Source organism: Nipponia nippon, unplaced genomic scaffold (genome assembly GCF_047370975.1).
Source record: "Nipponia nippon isolate SJK-2023a ecotype South Korea unplaced genomic scaffold, ASM4737097v1 scaffold_17, whole genome shotgun sequence".
In the NCBI taxonomy this organism is placed as follows: domain Eukaryota; kingdom Metazoa; phylum Chordata; class Aves; order Pelecaniformes; family Threskiornithidae; genus Nipponia; species Nipponia nippon.
In genome coordinates this window covers 4,793,963-4,811,638 of record NW_028262333.1, presented here as the reverse complement: position 1 = coordinate 4,811,638, position 17,676 = coordinate 4,793,963, and the positions used below count along the sequence as shown (strand labels likewise).

Below are 17,676 nucleotides of genomic sequence, written 5' to 3'. Positions count from 1 at the left end.
TTGCAAAGCTAGAGGAGGTGCAGTCTGCATGCCCAGTTTGCCCTGACCCTTGCTGGTTTTGTGTACCTTGTGATGTCTTCAGCAGAACGTGAGCATGCCAAGCAGTCAGTGCTATAAATCCCAGGCTTTTCCACTTGTGCATGGACCTGCAGAGGCAAGCGTTTCCCATCTCGGTCAGGCATTGGCTCTGACACGTGGCTGAGGCGGTGCTGCGAGCAGCTCCTTGGGAGGCAGGCAGAGGTGGAAGCTGCTACTTGGTCTCTGGGGGTATCTGCACCTCTCTCTGCACAGAGGGGTGCTACCAAATTGCTCCCCGGGGCAACCAAGGTCCCCCCTGCTCCCCTGTGCTGAGCGTTCCCGTCTGCCCATGCTTCCCAGCCCTCTTACAGTAAGGATGTGTTGCCCACCACCGCTGTCTTGCTGATGAAGAAACAGGTTGCAGCAACCCTGGGTGGTGGGCAGAAAGCGTTTGCCTGTTCGTCAGGGCTTCCTCTGCCTGTAACTTCAGGGGGGCTCTCCGTGGGACAGGCTCTCAACAAGAAAAACCTTCAGCTCCATCCGCAGCTGCTGGTGGGATGGAGAAGGCTGTTGTCGGCTTCAGTTGCATCTGGCCTGCAGGACTGATCCTGCAAATGTCTCTGGAGAAGGTGTGGTGTTGGTGGGCACGAAGCTTCCCAGCTGTGTCCTCTGATGGCTCGGTCAGGCTCAGACTCTGGGTTATGTAGTTTGAGTGCATGGGCAGGGATGGGTGCCATGGGAGGGCCTCCGAATCAATGTCTTGCCCCTGCTGCTGTGTGGGTCAGGCGACCCTGGGAGAGAGCTTGCTTGAGACCTGGAGGAAGGACAGAGATGGGCTTGGCGCCCTGGGTTTCCCACGTTGGCAAGGTGGGGACACACCACACCTTCACGCAGTTGTTATCTGTTGGCTCCCTAGGTCTCCTTTGGGACCAGCAAGGGGATTCTTGCAGCCACAGGGAGTCCTGGCAGGCTTGGCTGTGGCTTGCTGCCTGCTGGGTCCCTCGTTCCTGTGGGAATTGCCTTGCAGGTCAGTGCTGTCCCACCACGTCTGTCCTGTGCATCGTACCCCCAGGAGGGACTCCCTTGCCCTCCTGTAAAGACTCTGAAGGAGATAGCTACCTCTGGGGGAAACGGCTAATCCCTGGGCTGATTTTCAGTGCCTGGACAATGAGTGCATACGTACAAATAGTGTGAGCGAGTAGTAGTCCTTCTAGGTGTAAGCTGTCTAATGGTTTCTATCTTTACTCTCTCAGAAGTTGTCATACCTGGGTGTCCTTTGGTTTCTCAGGAGGTCAGTGGAATACCTTTTCCTTGCCATGTCATTTTGGCTGGGGCACTGTTCCCCCTCTCGCTTGCAGCCTGCCCAGACCCGCAGCCTGCTGAGGGCTCAGCTCACCCTTGCCCAAGCTGCACTTGCTCTTCCTCACCTGGAGACCTCGAAGAAGCGTTCCTGGTGCGGCTGTCCCCTAGCACTGGGTGTGGGCTGCGGTCCTTACCTGCGCCAGGACCATCCCATGGAGTCCGGGGAGGAGGGAAGATCGTTTGGAGACTGTCGAGTGGTGAAGTGGATCCCGTTGGACTGCTGGGCGCATGGCTGGCTCTCCTGTGTGGTGCCCTTGGGCTCCCCCCAGCTCTGGGGAAACTGGGGATACCAGTTCGGCTCTTGCAGCCCCAGCAGGACCTGTGACACGGAGCATGCGCCCTTGCCTCAGCCTCTCCAGTGCAAAGTCCGGGCTCTTGGCTTGAAAACCGCCTTCGTCAGCAGTTTCTCCTAGGTGCCAGGCTGTGGGCTGGAGCGGCTCGGGGGCAGGCCGGCTCCTTTCTGTTGACTTGGCTGCCAGGGAAGGAGGGGTGTGCTGTGTGAGGGACGGAGCGCATGCCGGAGCTGAGGACTCTGCATTCCTGCTGGGAGCCTGGGCTGCCCTCTGAGGCTGTCCCAGCTGGTGCTGGGGTGCTCTGAGCCCTTCTCCACACTGCACGTGAGTGGTACACCAGGAGCAGGCGCTACAGCTTCTTTGTTAGAGGTGCAGGTATTTCTGCTGTGCAACACCAGGTCTTTGCTCAGCCCTGCAGATTTATTCCACCTCTTCTTTTGCCTTCTCTAAAAATCCATTACAAGCTGCACTGGATGTAAGAAAAGGCAGGGAACCAGGCCATCAGGCATTGGGTTTGATTTCCCCAGGTAGGTAAATATGTCTCCTAGGCTGAGCACAGTCGTCCTGCAGCATGCGTCCCTCTTGGGGGGGCGCATTTAGTTGTGAAGCTGCTGTCGCCCTGGCCGTCTGGCCCTTGTGCAGTGGCTCTTCTCCTTCCAGGTACGAGGTGTTTGCTCACCTGGATGCCCCCGCCCCGTGAGCTTCCAGCCTCGAGGGCTGCTGTGCCACAGCCAGCTGCAGGCTGGAAGGAAAACACAAGATGTCTGCTCAGCCTTGCCCTTCTTGGTGCTCGCCGGGCGCATCAGGGAGCGAGCGTCAAAAGCCAGTGAATGCTTAGCCTGTGCCTTGGCCATGGGAGGGGTTTGCAGTACTGGCATCTAGGCCATGGTGCTCCCACCTGTGCCTTGTCCCCTCGGTTGTTAAGAAATAACCTCTTGGCTGGGCAACCCCACAGGCAAACAATCTGGTTCTGGCTGCAGGCAGCGGATCAAAACTTGAGACCTGCTTTTCTGTTCCCAGCTGTGCCAGCATCTGCTCTGTGGCTGCAGGCAAAGCTGCTCCTTCCTTCCCTGCCTCTGTCCCCTTGCCAGTCTCACACCACTGAAGCCCTGGCTCCCGCTGCAGGTGTTTTGTCTGTCCCCTTGCATGGAGGGGCCCTCTTTTTTGGGGGGGAGTGGTCAGGTCGTGCTGGTGCAACTGAAAATCAATTACTGCCACCAAATAAATGCAAAAGGAGGTTTGTGAAATGCCAGGAGGTCTGAGACATCTGTCAGCAGCTTTGAAGGGCTCGGCTGCCAACCAGGGCAGTATCTGGCATCCCTCGGTAGTACTGCTTGTCCTGAGCACCTGGGTGGGGGTGAGCAACTCCCACTTGCTCCCTGTTTCCTAGGTTGATGCAGTGATGAAGGGCAGGGGGATCTTTTCAGCTGTGCACTACAAGATGTGTTGCTGTCCTTGTAGGAAGGTTTTCTTCTGAAGCCTGAGCACCTGGATTAGCCTGAATGTGTTTTGGGTGGGTTGGGTTTGATTTTTTAAACCCTTGGGTTTGCTAGAGTCTCCGCAGGGGAACATGAAGAGCAGTTTTGGGTTTGATGTGCAGGAGCCTGACTACAGAATCGCTGATGGGTTGGGGCTGGGGCCCTTGGTTAGGCTGGCGTGCCCTGGAGGGTGCCAGGCATGCACAGCTTCTGCTCACCATGGCTCTTGGCTCTGCAGATGGTGTGTCTGTCTGTCTATCTGCTAGCACAGTCACACCCTGTCCATCTCCTGCCTTGGTCTGAGCAGTCTCCACCATGACTTGCAGATCTCGACTCCATCCACGCTGGCAAGAGCCGCCTGCAGCCCCCGCCGCGGTGCTGGCCTGGCTGCGCTCCCTGGAGCAGCCTCCCCGCCAGGCTGCAGCTTTGCTTTGCTTTGTGTTTTGTCTTCTGCAGCAGTGCTCTGCAAATGCTAATTAGTCTTCTCAGCACCTCAGCTGGATAAGGGATCCCTGTTCCTATCTTGCAGATAAGGAAAGCAGCAGAACTTGTTTCAAACAATCTCCTCCCTCCCCTGCAAAGATGATGGAGTCCGTGGCACCCACCCCTGCAGCCTGTGCCCTGCGTCCTCTTTCACTAGAGGCTGTGAGGGGGCCTCTCTTTGGCTGGTCCCCAAAAAAGCGCAAGAACATCTATGGCCATGAGGTTTCTGAGCTGAAGCAGCTGGAGGAAAGGGCTGGATGCCATTGCTGCGAGCCCCGGGGCTGTAGTGCGGTGGGAGCAGGCACCCGGGTGAGATGCTCGCAGTGAGAGGGAGCCCTGCTCTCAGCCCTGCTCTCCCCCAGCCAGAGAGATCGATGCCTAATCAGGTTGCAGAGCAAGTTCAGTTTTGGGTTTGTTCCCCCCCCCCCCCCCCCCCCGCTGTGACAGGCATGTCAGTGCTGTCGGAGCAGGCAGGGGTGCTCCGTACCTGTGGAAAACCAGGCTGGCTGCGGGTTTGTGCTGTAGCACTTGGTGCTTTTTGAAGCTATATTTGGTTGGTGACATCTGTGGGTGTTGAGTGGAGGATTTTAGGGGCTGTTTTGAAAGCGCTTGCTCTTCCTACGCTAGCAGGAAAGTTTAAAAGCCTTGTGGCAAGCTTTGTGCCGTGGAACTGGAATTCTCAATGAGGTGCATGTGGAATAAATGAGGGACACGTGGGACTGCTGCTGCTCATGGGGGGAGGCAGTGCAGGTGGGCTGGGGAGGTCCTGGGGGGAAAGGGGAGGATTTGGGGATCCAGCTGAGAGCTTGGACTCTCCTAGGGATGAAATCCCCACGCAGAAGCCTTGGGGAAGGTAACCGAGGAAGAGGAGCGCACGTTGCTCCGCCATGCCATGTCTGACTCTGCCTTATTGACACTTCAAAGCCTCCCGCTCTGAACAAGGCTGGGCCAGCAGGATGAATCACAGGTTTCGAGGCTAGGAAGGGGACCGGTTTTGATCATCTAGGCAAAGTTGTCCTGCCTTACGCAGGAGATCAAAGCCAGCTTTGAGTGGAGCTGGGTAGGCTATTCAGGGTTTTTCCCAGGGCGTCCCCAGATAGCCTCTGCCGTGCCTTGGGGCTCTTCTCTTCACCTCTCTCCCACCCTTGCCCCTCACCCCAGTCTGGGGTGCTTTTCTTTGAAACAGAACTAGCAGAGTCAGCGGAAATGCTTGCTCCTGCAGGGGCCGTTGGGCTCTCCTCTCCCTGCAGAGCACTGCTGTCGTGGAGCAGACCCTCGTACGTGGTCCTCGCGGGGCTGGATTGTGTTAGGCAGCGGCGTGCTGCTCTCTTGGACTCTGTGCGTGCCCTGCGCGAGCCTGCTCCTGATCTGGAGACCTTGCAGCCAAACCTGGGAGCGAGAAAACAAGTTTAATTTCTTTTTCTGCTTGTAAGCAAGTGGTGTGTGAGCAGGAGGCGAGACAAGTCATGGGGGGGCTGAGGTCTTGACTTGCTGCAAGTCTTGCGTGAGGTCCATGGTGGTGTGAACCCCAACAGTTGCACTCTTGATACCTTAAAACACCCCAGAGGCACTCAAGTGCCTAAATACTTTTGGCTGTAGCAGGATCTAGGCACTTCCCAGATCTGGCTCCTTCTCTGTGTACGTTCCCTCTCATGAACTTGCCGCCCCGTGCTGGGATGCACTGGAGATCAAAGCATGAGATGAGCAGTGCCTGCCTGCTGCAGGCTTGCGCCTCCCTCCGTCAGAGCCCTCCTCGGCTCCCTGGGGAGGGCCAGCCGCATCAGCGTGGTGATGGGCCTTGCCTGTTCAAGGGCATGTTTGTTTTGCTGTGCATAACAGCAGATCAAGTTCTGCGTGGCGCTTTACAGAGCGAGCTGAACTCCTCGCCACCCCTCCTCCCTGGCTGGTAGGGCCAAGCGGGGAGGGCTGAGCTAAGTCAGGGAGTGCCTTCCTGCGGCGGGACGGGGTTAAAGGTCCATTTCTTGGCCACCTGGATTGATCAGGAGTCTTCTGATCGTGATGGAGCCCTTCTGAGACCCAGATCAGAAGCTGGCTCTGTTTTCTGTTCACCTTTTCCTTTTAGCCCTCCTTTGCTGAAGGGGGAGTGGGCTTGCTTCCCACCTGCCTCCCTCCAGACCTAACACTTCCACAACCCTCAGTTGTGTTTTAACAGTTTTGTTCTCCTTCTCTTGCAGAACACACAACTCCTGCGAAAGTGGTGAGGGCTGCCAACCCAAGACAGCGGAAGGGAAGCAAGGTAAGGCTGTGCCTGCCACCCCCCTCGCTGGCCATCAGCTTCTGGTGCAGTTGTCAGCGCTGCATGAGCATCTTGAGGGTCTGGTGAGCAGACCGCTTCCTTCATGAGCCTGTGGAGGGGTTGACGTGCTGGCCTGGCCGCTTCCGAGAGCGTGGAGAAGAACATCCTGATTCTCCATCTCCTTTTCAGTGTTCTAGTGGTCTTGCATGCTGCCTGGACTGGTTTTCTGCCCAGCTAGGCTAGGGGAGACCTTCTCGCCTCCCCTCTTGCAGGGAGACACTTGGGGCACAGTGCTGGATGTGGAAAGCCTCTTCCCCAACCCCAGGGACACCCCAAGTCCCTTGTGGGCTTAGCCAGTGCCCTGCTTTGCAGTGCAGACAGGGTGGTGGTGTGATAGAGCACTGTGTCCGCAGGTCCTTTCTGTCCTGTGCGATCTGTTCTTTACTGGTACATGGAGAGCCAGGGTAATTGATTTCAAACAAAGAGGCTCCTTTGGAGGAACCGAGGCAATCTGTTCCGGGGATGAACATGTGATTGAGGGACAGTTGCTTCTGATGATGTTGCATGCAGGTGGGGCACAGCTAGGGACATGGGGTGTTGATGTTGGCTCCCAGCAGCCAGTGAAGACGCATCTGAAACTCAATAGGACTTTCCTTATCTGTTCCATCTCGGGGAGAGGAGGGCACCTGGATAGAAGGTGCTCCTGTCTGTGAAACAGGCATGGCCCTGCACTGGAGGTGGTTTTCCCAGGAAACCTGCCTCCTGGAGAGAGGAGCATGGCGCCTGAATGTAGAGATGTGATCTCATGGGGGACTTGGTTGACTCCAAATTAATTTAGAAATAATAACCCCACGGGGGCAAGGAGGAGTTTCTGTGCCCAGGTAATCTTAAACTTGGTGCCCAGCTGTGATTCATCGTGTACCTGGGCAGCTGTTTGGGTCCTTTCCCCTCTGTCCTGCAGGAAACCTCTCTGAAACCTGGAAGAGGTAGAAATGATAGTAGTGGCCAGGTCACTTACTCAGCAGAGAAGTGACCGGTGGTCCTCCATGTGGCCATGGTGTGTCTGGAATGAGGGAGCTCCTGTCACCATCAGATACCTGCTTGCATTTTCCCACCGATTCTGCTACATGATCCCTTTGCTTTGTGGTTGCCAGCACTTGGTTGCAGTTGGGCACGTAGGTGAAGCTATGCCTGGCTGTAACCTGCCACTAGGTGGAGGCAGCTTCTTTAATGGGATGTGGTTGCTTCAGGTGGGTTTAGGATGCTGAAAGCCACGTGCTTTCCCTGTCCAAGGGACAGTGCCTGTGATGAGTGAGTTACCTTGGGTGGCTTGATGCTAAATGTTGCTGCTGGGGCAAAAAGTTTGGTGGGAGCTGGGAGGCTGGTAGCTTACAGGGCTGGTGGCAGTCCTGTTACAATCCCTGATAGACATAAACTTGTCTGCAGTTATTTGGGATTAATTTTGGGGGCACTGCTTGGGTGAGGAGAGGGGCTGTGTATGTGCAGCTTCGGTGCCACCCCCAAACCTCCCAGGGACAGCCACCTGCAGGACAGCAGTGGGTGGTGGCTGTGACAGCGTGGCTGGAAGGGCTTCTACCCGCTGCTGCGGGGAACGGCACCCGCAGCTTGTGCGCTAATGAGACCTTTCTCTTTGGTTACAAGGTTGGTGACTTCGGTGATGCCACAAATTGGCCAACACCTGGAGAAATAGCCCACAAGAGCGTCCAGGTGAGAACACAAAATCGCTCCGGTGAGCAGCATAAGGCCCTTGCAGACCTCCCGTCCCTCTGCAGTGCTGGGAGCGCTGGCTGAGCCAGGCCATTTGGGGTCCTGAGTGTCAGCGCAGAGGCAGCCAGGAATAGCGTGCAGGGGATTTCCTTTTAGGGCTGCCCCGTATGTCGGGCTCCCTCCCTTGGTGCTATTCTGGGAGCCTGGAGCCCAGTCTAAACCCCTGGGCTGGGTGAAGCAGGTAGGACAGCTCCCAGACCTGCTCTCCCCAAGGCTGCTCAGTGCAAGAAGGGGCCTGGGCAAAAGCCAAGACTTCCACAGGAGAAACTGAAAACACGTGCAAGAATGGGCTAGCGTGCCTGAGGGGCATGGCCTTCCTTTCCTGCAACAGACGTGGGTGTTGTTGAAACCTTTTCTATTTTTGGATGCTGCTTTGCCGCTCCTGGCTGGCTGTCATGGCATGAGGGTCGCTCACCCTTTTGCCATTGGGGCAGTCCAGTCCCTTGTAGGATACCCCTGTCCAGGAGCACCAGGCCTCCCTGACAGTCCATCTCGGTAACTTCTGTGCCTGAAGCTTGTGTCTCAGCTTGAGCACTTCCCAGCATCTGTAGAGCCCCTTGCCCTGCTCAGACATAAGCCCTTTCCCAGGAACAGGACAGCTCTGGGAGGCACGGAGCAGGGATGCTCCCAGCCTAGGGCAAGGTCCTCCTGTTCCTGCTCCTGCTGGGACAGCTGGGGTCTGCCTCCAGCTCTTCATTTCTGTCACCTCTTACATCTTTCCTGCACTGGTGTGTCTCTAGCAGCCGCACAAAGCACCGTCCCTCCGGAAACTGCCTGTCAAGAAAGACATGAAAGAGCAGGAGAAAGGGGATGGGAGTGACGGCAAAGAGAGCCTGAAAACCAAATCAGATGAGTCTGGGGAGGAGAAGAATGGTGACGATGACAACCAGAAGTCAGCCCAGAAGAAGAAAGGTAAGGCAGGACCTGGCAGGGACAGTGCCCCGGGCTCAGTCTGTCTTTGCGACCCACAGCCAGGTGGTAGCATCCACCGCTTTCCCTGGGGCCTTGCTGCAGGACGTGGTCCCAATGCAGGGACAGCTGCGGTGAAAAGGTGTTTGCAGGCTTCAGTGGGACAAAGTGTCGTTTTGGTGGGAGCAGGTGGAGCAGGGCCCAAGTAGGGGCATCTGTGCGTCTGTCTGGGGAGCATGGCAGTAGTCTGCCCTCTCACATGCGCTCCATGGTGGCGCAGAAAAGCCCCTGACTGTGGATTGCATCAGCCATGGTTGACACGTGGGCTCAGCCTGGCCTGAGCCTCGGCAGGCAGAAAGGGGCAGAGGAAGGACAAGTGCCATGAAGCAACAGGAGAGTTTTGTGTCATGTCCCGCCATGCCCGAGAGTCCTGGTTGGAGCCTTTCTGCATCCACTGAGGCCTGGAGGGATGTCTGAGGACGCGGTTGGTCCAAAAGGCCCCCCTGCTTTCTCTCCTCCATGTATAGGGGCTGTGTGGTAAGAGGGGGCTGCGGGGAAGGAAGCAGATGCTCTCTGAACCTGTGTCACACCCAAACCCTGTCCTTTTGCAGGCAACAAACACAAGTGGGTCCCTTTGCAGATAGACATGAAGTCAGAGGTGCCTAGGGACAAAACGGCCTCTCGGAACAACCGCCAAAACGAGCAGCACAGGCACCCCTCCAACAACCGCAGCGAGCTGAAAGGTGGGGGTTTGGGCTGGGGAGCTGCTCCCCCTGTGCCCCGGCCATGGGGCAGAGCGAGCCCCGATGCCCGCGCATGGCATGGGGTGGTGGGGATGCTTCCTGTGTTCAAAGGGCTCTGGGGGCAGTGGGCTTGCTCCAGGGAGGTGCCTTCATCCCATAACACTCCTCTTCCTCCCTCTCCTTCCCCATCTGCTGCAGGCTGGCACCCGGACAACAAGCACGAGCGCAGCTGGCAGGACCACGACGAAACCTCTAGCGTGAAGAGTGAGGGAGGAGCTGTGCGAGGGACCTTCCGGGGCCGAGGCCGGGGCCGTGGCAGGGGCCGGGGCCGTGGCAGAGGAGGTGATGACTGTATGTGTGGTCTTGTGACAGCAAGGAGAGAACAGGCCATGTGCCAAAGTGTGCAGGGCTCTCTGTGTGCCTGTGAGAGCAGGGGCTCCAAAGTGGGCTGGGGAGGGCAGAGTGCTGTAGGGATACAGGGAAATATTGTGGCAGGTCATCCCAGCTGATAAGTTGAGCTGCTTTTAATAAAAGCAAATTATTCTCAGTATTTTAACAAAGGCAAATGTCTTTCCGCTACTCAGGCCAAGCTCTTCCACCTGTTTTCTGCCCCTTGCAGTACCTCTGTGTGCAGGAGTTGAAGCATGCTGATACTCTGCGTAGGCTTTATGTCATGTTGAGAGCCACACAGGAGTCTTGGCTTGGGTGGGGAAGAGCGTCTGCAGTGGCATTTGGCAGGGCAGTGTCTGTGCTAACCCTGACAGAGCTTCAGCGTAGGGTCTTTGTGTGTCACCTGGGCTGCCCAGTTGCTCCTGGGTAAGGGGACTCCTGGCCTTTCTTTGGCTTGGTGTGTTGAGGCTTCTCTGGGATCCCTTTTGTGGCAAAGGCTGAGATGAGGGGTGTGGGTCAGTGATGCCCCGTTGTGGGCTGCCACGGGGGCCCCAGGAGCAGTGCAGAGTGAGCTATTTGTGCAGGAGTCCAGCCCGCATCTGGCAGCACAGCCTGTCTGGCAGATCCCAGGGGCTCTGTGCTGACCCTTACTGGTGTCCCACAGGGCACTTCGACTACCAGTATGGGTACCGGAAATTCGAGGGCTCGGATGGCTCCCGCACCCAGAAGTACGCTAGCAACATCACTTACTACTTCGACAACATCAGCAGCGCCGAGCTCTACAGCGTGGACCAGGAACTGCTCAAGGACTACATCAAGCGGCAGATGTAAGCACCACATCTTCTCCTTGTCTGAGTGTTGGTTGGTGGTGGGATGTTCGCAGATGCCCTCCCTAGAGACCGCGTAGCTAATCCCGTGGGTAGGGTTAGAGCCGAGGCGTGTTGGCTCTGTGCCATGCAGCTTACAGCACCAGCTTGTCCCCAGTCTGGGCTCCCCACGATGTCTGTCTTCAGCCTCGCTATAGTAGAAGTGTGTGCGTGGGATTATTTCCTCAGGGGTGCCCAGAGGAAGGTGGCTTGGAGCTGTCTCTCATTGACATGTTGTCCATACAGAGAATATTACTTCAGCGTGGACAACCTGGAGCGAGACTTCTTCCTGCGTCGCAAGATGGACTCAGACGGCTTCCTCCCCATCACCCTGATCGCCAGCTTCCACCGGGTGCAGGCGCTGACCACTGACATCAGCCTCATCATCAAGGTGAGGGCAAGGAAAGAGGAGCTTTCCTTCTTGTTCTGCTTCTCACCACCCCTGTCTGAGGCCTGTTTTGTAGAGTGGCTATGGGTGAGATGCAAGTGGAGCCTTCCCTTGTCTTTGACTTGCTCTCTCCTCTTCTTGGTCCTCCTAGGGAGGAAGGGCTGGGGCTGAGCCACTCAATGTGCCAAGGCAGGGCCCTAAGTTAACTGCCTATTGCTTGGTTCCAGGCTCTGAAGGACAGTAAGGTGGTGGAAATTGTGGACGAGAAGATCAGGAGAAAAGAGCAGCCAGAAAAATGGGCTCTGCCTGGCCCTCCTATGGCAGACTACACACAAACAGACTTCTCACAGTTCATCAACTGCCCTGAGTTTGTGCCCCGGCAAAGCTTCCAGAAAGAGACAGGTGAGCACTGGGGGGATGTGGAGGGAGGTGTGGGATGCAGCATTGGTACTGCAGCAGGACTGAGACCCTGAGAGTCAGGAGTGTTCCCCAGGGCATGGCTTTGCTGTTTGCTTTCTGTTTGGTGGTGGGAGCTGGTGTGGGCTCTGTCCGCAGACCCCCAGAGTGCTGCTGCCTCTGTACATGGGGAAATGTGAAAGAGACTGAGTCTGTGGCCTTTCCTCTGCGGGGGCTGAAGGGATTCAGGGAGGGTCAGTCCTGATGGAAGTCTATTGGCTGTGCCTGGAATACTGTGCCTGTGCTGGGCAGAGCAGAGGGCACTCGTGAAACTGGCCTTTCCTTAATGGGTGAGGAGATACTGGGCACAAATGGGGCAGCAGGTGTGGAGCTGTCAAATAAGTGCTGGGGAAGGGTCTGCTGTCCTTCATGGGCTGCCCCCTGCTCTTGTCACACCATCCCGTGGCGGCTGGCAGGAGCCCAGGGCTGGGCCTGAGGGGCCAAGCGGAGAATCTTCTTGGTGCTGTCCTAAGAGTTTTGGCAGGAGAAGATCCGTTCCCACTGGCTCCAGGCTGTCTTGGGAAGGTTTCCCCGAGAGCAGAGTCACCACCTGCTTTAGGGCTCTGTGTGCCTGGGGTACTGTCACCTGCAGAGCTCTGTCGCCACCACCGGCATCACAGCCTTAACTGGACACTTCCCCCTGCCAGCACTTGTGGGCAATGTGCTGGTAAGCCTTGGCCACTGGATGCTAGCTAGTCCCGCAAGCTGTGCCATGCTGCCAAAATAACTCCCTCTTCAGTCAGGTGCTTTAAGTACACAACCCCCCAGGCTCCCTCCCTCCCCCTAAAGCACCTTGTGGCTCTCGTTGGCTCTAGAGTCTGCTCCCGGCTCCCCGCGTCCTGCCAGCCCAGTCCCCACCAAAACGGAGGAGGTCAGTAACCTGAAGACGATGCCCAAGGGCCTGTCCGCAAGTCTGCCAGACCTGGATTCGGAGACATGGATTGAAGTGAAGAAGAGACCTCGGCCCTCCCCAGCCAGGCCCAAGGTAGGTGGTGATGTAGGAGCTGTTGGGGTGGGGGTCTCCCAGTTGTCTGGGTGTCTTGAGTCATAAGTAGGCAGGTTTCAGATCAAATAAGGTCTGTTGGTCATGGGAGTGATATCCTAGTCTCTCTTGGCCCCACGTGACCCCCTTGGAGCCACTTCTCAGTGGTGTAAATAGGGTGTTCTCCCCAGATGGGCAGCTTCTGGCTGCGGTAAGGAAACGGGGCAATAGTTAGCTCTCCAAGCAGTAGGCTTGTGCCACTATGCAGTCCTTACCCTGTGCCACCCTTGCTCCCCTGTCTGTAGAAACCAGAGGAGTCAAAGACACCGCAGAAGCAGAAGGACCAAGATGAACCCGAGGAGCTAGACTTCCTCTTTGATGAGGAGATGGAGCAAATGGATGGCCGCAAGAACACCTTCACCGACTGGTCAGATGAAGATTCGGATTATGAGATCGACGATCGGGATGTGAACAAGATCCTCATCGTGACGCAGACGCCTCCTTACCTGCGCCGGCATCCTGGCGGGGACCGGACTGGCAACCACACATCCAGGGCTAAAATGAGCTCAGAGCTGGCCAAGGTGATCAATGATGGGCTGTACTACTATGAGCAGGATCTGTGGACAGAGCAGTTTGAGCCAGAGTATTCGCAGATCAAGGTGAGAGCAGCTGATCCAAGGAAGGGAGCGCACATGGGTGTGGGGATCCCCATGGGGAGCTTTGTGTGCAGCAGACTGGCTGCCTTGGTGGTGTGGGGTGGAATGGGCGGTACAGCGGGTTACAGCCCACTCATCGGGTAGAGCTAAGCTGAGATTAGTCCTCTTGTAGAGCTCGGGATTCCTGGCTCCCGCTGTCACGCTCTGCGGCGTCGGGGATAAACACAGCTCTATAACATGGCGTAAGGCTGCAGCCAGGTAAACAAAGTGCCAGTAACGAGGTGACCTGGAACATGAGGTCCATTGCTCCGCTGTCTGCCAGGGTCTTGGCAGGCAGTGCCAGATCTATGGAGGGGACTGGGTGTTTGCACTGTCCGTGCCATGGCATGGTCTCTTGGAGATCGCACTTACTGGGGATGAGTTCACTGATGGCTAGGCAGCACTTGGCCTGTTCTCTTCTCTGCTTTGCTGCCAGTTTGCATGGACTTGGGCTTTTTATAGAAAGCCCATCTGCTGTTTTGAAACACTTGAGTCCCACCTTGGTGACTCTCACAGCTGGGGACTTGCCTAGGTTCATTCAGCAACTGAAGTTACTTCGGCTGCAAGGTGGGATGGCCCATTGGAGCTACCAGCTGGGCTCAGTGTTCCCACGTCTGGTACCTGGCACGTTGCTGAAGCAGCGCTGCTTTTTGAGGTGGCAGAAGCTGAGGGTGTGGGGAGAGCAGGTGACAGAGGGACAGTGTGTGTTGGGGGTATGGGTCCTTCAGATACATGGGAGCGTTGTGCCCCATTGCCGGCGTGGCGGTGAGGGTGCAGGGAGGAGGCTCCAGGGACACGAGAAGGTGGCAGGAGCAGTGGTCCTGGCCAAGCTTGCCTTGGACCTTGCTGCACTGGTGCTGACACAGGCGGTTAAAAGCCTGAAAGAAGCAAGCGATGGTTAGTGGACCTGCCTTGTAGGATCCCTGAAAGCTCGGGAGCAGCAAGTAGCTCAGATCTGGCCCATGCAGGGCCCTGGTTTTTGCTGCTGCATCTCCCCTTCCTACCTCCGTGCAGCACATCGCCCTTCTGGGCACCGAGGCCTCGTGGCTGCACTTGGTGCCCAGCATCGTGGCTATTGCACAAGCAAAGCGGTGGTCACGATGACTTGATGGGATGAGGGCAGAAGAGGGCAGTCAGTTGCTTCATTGTCTTCCAATGCAGCAAGAAGTGGAGAACTTCAAGAAGGTGAATATGATCAGCAGGGAGCAGTTCGACACCCTGACCCCAGAGCCCCCCGTGGATCCAAACCAGGAAGTCCCTCCTGGTCCCCCCAGATTCCAGCAAGGTAAGAGACGGGACACAAGCAGGAGGGACTGAATTTGCCCCTATTCCTCCTAGTGGCAGGTCCCTGGAGGTTGGGTAGCAGCTGGGGAGAAGGAGTTGGGGCCACTGGTGTGTGGGATTATCTTTGCCAGAGCAATGCTTTTCTCCCAGCTGAATGTTTTGGGGCTCCAGAAGAGGAGGCTGAAAAGCAGAGGTGTCCCAGCAGAGTGAGGAAACTCTGGTGGACTTTGATGTAGCTCCCTGGATGTGACTTTTCTTTTGGACCCTCTTGGAGTACCTGGAAGGCAGCTGCCCACTGGGCCTTGGTTGCCTGTGTGTGGGGCCTGGTGCCCTGTCCTTCTCCTGGGGATGGGGGATTTGTCACTGCTGTTAGCCACTGGGAAGTGGATACCTTGTGGAATCGCTGGAAGCTCAGTCCTTGGATGTGCTGCTAGGCTTTGGGCTGTCTAGCCAGGCTGGATTTGAAGCCACTTGTATCGGTGGGTTGGGATGTGTCCCTGCGTTCCTGCCCCTGCTGCTTCCCATCTGCCAGATGGGTGTCCTTTGGCTGTGATGATGCTCTTGGGCTCAGAGCTCAGCTTGACCCAGGGTGGGGGGTTTCTTTCTGCAGTACCTACAGATGCTTTGGCTAACAAGTTGTTTGGAGTCCCTGAGCCTTCAGCCATCGCCCGGTCTTTGCCTACAACTGTACCAGAATCACCCAACTACCGCAACGCCAGGACCCCCCGGACCCCTCGCACACCTCAGCTGAAGGACCCGACACAGACGCCCCGGTTCTACCCGGTGGTGAAAGAGGGCAGGACGATAGATGCCAAGGTGGGACCAGCGCTGGGGTGCGGGACGGGAGCTGGGGTTTGCCAGTGGGGCCTGGGGAGGAAGGGGACACGTCCCTGATGCACCTTGTCTTGCAGACTCCACGGAAGAGGAAGACGAGGCACAGTTCGAACCCCCCGATGGAGTGCCATGTGGGCTGGGTGATGGACTCTCGGGAGCACAGGCCCCGAACTGCCTCCATCAGGTACTGGATACGGGCATGTGTGGGGTCACGGAGGAGCCAGAAATGGGAAAGGGAGTGAGTGTGGGAAGGAGGGGGAAAGGCAGTGTCTGGTCTTGCAGGGAAGGTCTCCTGATAGGTGGCTGCAGAAGGGACTGGGACCCAACTTGTCCCTCCTGGAAGGAGCTGAGGCAAGTCTGAAGCCTTGGAGTAACGAGATGAGACTCTGTTGGAAACATTGGTTCCCTTTCTAGTAGGATACCCCATGGCTAAGGTCCCAAACCCAGAGCAGACAGTCACAGGGAGTTGGTGGGACTGACAGACACGTGCCGTGGGGTGGAGCGTGACCCCACTCTGCTATCAGCTGAGTGATGCCAAGGAAGGGGGTTGATGGGTGTCTCGTGCTCAGTTCCAGCCCCTCGGAGGGGACCCCAGCCGTCGGAAGCTACGGCTGCACCCCACAGTCCCTGCCCAAGTTTCAGCATCCTTCGCATGAGCTGCTCAAGGAGAACGGCTTCACGCAACATGTCTACCACAAGTACCGTCGGCGCTGCCTTAATGGTAAGGATGCCCGCGCCGCAGGGCGTGGGGCAGGGTGTCTGTGCTCTGCTGCGTTGGGGAGCAGGGTACGGCTGAGCACGGCCACGGAGTTAAATGGGGAAATAAGCAGGTTCCTACAGGACAACCTTGCTGGTAGCTGATGTTTCGCCAGTTTGTGGCAAGCACAAGCTGTGGCTCAGGGTGTCCAGCACTGGGACTGGGGGTAGCCATGGTGCCACAGGGCCCTCCTGTACATGAGCCCCTGTGCAGAGCTGGCTCCCTGGGAGAGGATCTGCCTTGTCATCATTCCCTCTTCCTGAAACAGAGCGGAAAAGACTGGGCATTGGTCAGTCCCAGGAGATGAACACGCTCTTCCGGTTCTGGTCCTTCTTCCTCCGAGATCACTTCAACAAGAAAATGTACGAGGAGTTCAAGCAACTGGCTGTGGAGGACGGGAAGGAGGGATACAGGTAGGAGAGGAGGGGCAGAGTGGCCTTTCCTGGGAGGGAGGGAAGAAGGGTTCAGCCTTTTGCAGGGCTCACAGCAAAACAAAGGCAGCATCTCTGCCTTGCTTGAAGGTAGGACTGGGGCCACCCTCGGGCACCTCCTGCTGCTGGTACGCAGCAGGGCTCTTGCCTCAAGAGCCTCTCTGCCCGGGTGTTGTGTGCCCCGATGTCTGACCACCATGTGCTGCTCTGTTCCCAGGTACGGTCTGGAGTGCCTTTTCAGATACTACAGTTACGGGCTGGAGAAGAAATTCCGGCCAGACATATTTAAGGACTTTCAAGAAGAGACCATCAAGGATTATGAAGCTGGTAGGTGTCTCCTTTGGCCTCCCCTGGGGTTGGCCGTGATGTAGCCCAGCTGCATGGCTGCCCCTGGGCCTCTTCTCATGACTTTGGGGAAGCCATGTCATGCCGTACATTAACGTCTGTGACGGGGACCGGCTGGATGTCCTGTTGCTTGCTTCACGGGATGGCGTTGAGTGGATGCTCACCGACCTGAAGACTGCTGAGGGGATGGAGGGGGGCAATGGGAGGCTGTAGCTCTCCCAAAACGTTTCTCTAGAGGCACCAGTTCCTCTAGGGTGTCTCCAGGCCCTGCAGTGGCTGAGCCTTGTCACCACCTGGTCAGCCAAGCCTGGGGACATCCTTGTCCAGAAGGCTGCCCAGTACTGATGTAGGTTGCTTCCCTCCAGGTTTTCCATCTTGCCTCGGTTGTGCCCACCAGTGGGACAGGAGGGTCCGTGGGGCGGAAGCCTGGAGGAAACGGTTCTGACATCTGTTTTGATTTTTGTCCTGCTGACATCTGGTTTGGTTTTCTCCCCCTTTAGGACAGCTCTATGGGCTGGAAAAGTTCTGGGCCTTCTTAAAATATTCCAAAGCCAAAAATCTGGACATTAACAGCAAACTGCAAGAATACCTCAGCAAGTTCAAGCGCCTCGAGGACTTCCGAGTGGATGTGAGTAGACTCAATGCCTGCACCATACTGCTGGCCCCTGCGAACACCCCTCGGCCCCCTCCAAGGAGGATTTTGGGGGCTGGTGCCAGGCAGGGGAAGTCAGTGACACCTAGTGTCATGCCCTGTCATTGCAGCCAGGCCAGGAACAAGCTGCAGGGTTTAAATATTGCAAATCCCATTTCAGAGCAGCTCTGGGGAACTGGGTGAGCCCATCTTCCCTGATGAGCTGTGGAGGGAGGAGGAAAGTGAGCCGTGATGGCTTGAGCGGAGCCAGCATTGTGTGGAGCTT

At 56.9% G+C, this 17,676-nt stretch overlaps 1 protein-coding gene across 5 annotated transcripts in view; it reads left to right on the top strand.

The window, feature by feature from the left end:
- Positions 1–17,676, top strand: part of LARP1 (La ribonucleoprotein 1, translational regulator) — a 49,050-nt gene that overhangs the window by 25,262 nt on the left and 6,112 nt on the right. For 3 of the 5 annotated variants that reach the window (XM_087753632.1, XM_087753630.1, XM_087753634.1), the window contains 17 exons: positions 5,830–5,891; positions 7,554–7,619; positions 8,420–8,591; positions 9,200–9,331; positions 9,530–9,673; positions 10,386–10,548; positions 10,834–10,978; positions 11,203–11,377; positions 12,247–12,416; positions 12,719–13,072; positions 14,270–14,393; positions 15,003–15,208; positions 15,304–15,410; positions 15,796–15,947; positions 16,252–16,396; positions 16,632–16,741; positions 17,260–17,387. In XM_087753632.1, coding sequence (XP_087609758.1) covers positions 5,830–5,891; positions 7,554–7,619; positions 8,420–8,591; positions 9,200–9,331; positions 9,530–9,673; positions 10,386–10,548; positions 10,834–10,978; positions 11,203–11,377; positions 12,247–12,416; positions 12,719–13,072; positions 14,270–14,393; positions 15,003–15,208; positions 15,304–15,410; positions 15,796–15,947; positions 16,252–16,396; positions 16,632–16,741; positions 17,260–17,387 — 2,555 coding nt within the window. The remainder of the gene's footprint in view (positions 1–5,829; positions 5,892–7,553; positions 7,620–8,419; positions 8,592–9,199; positions 9,332–9,529; positions 9,674–10,385; positions 10,549–10,833; positions 10,979–11,202; positions 11,378–12,246; positions 12,417–12,718; positions 13,073–14,269; positions 14,394–15,002; positions 15,209–15,303; positions 15,411–15,795; positions 15,948–16,251; positions 16,397–16,631; positions 16,742–17,259; positions 17,388–17,676) is intronic. The other 2 variants (XM_087753633.1, XM_087753631.1) reach the window with 1 other exon arrangement.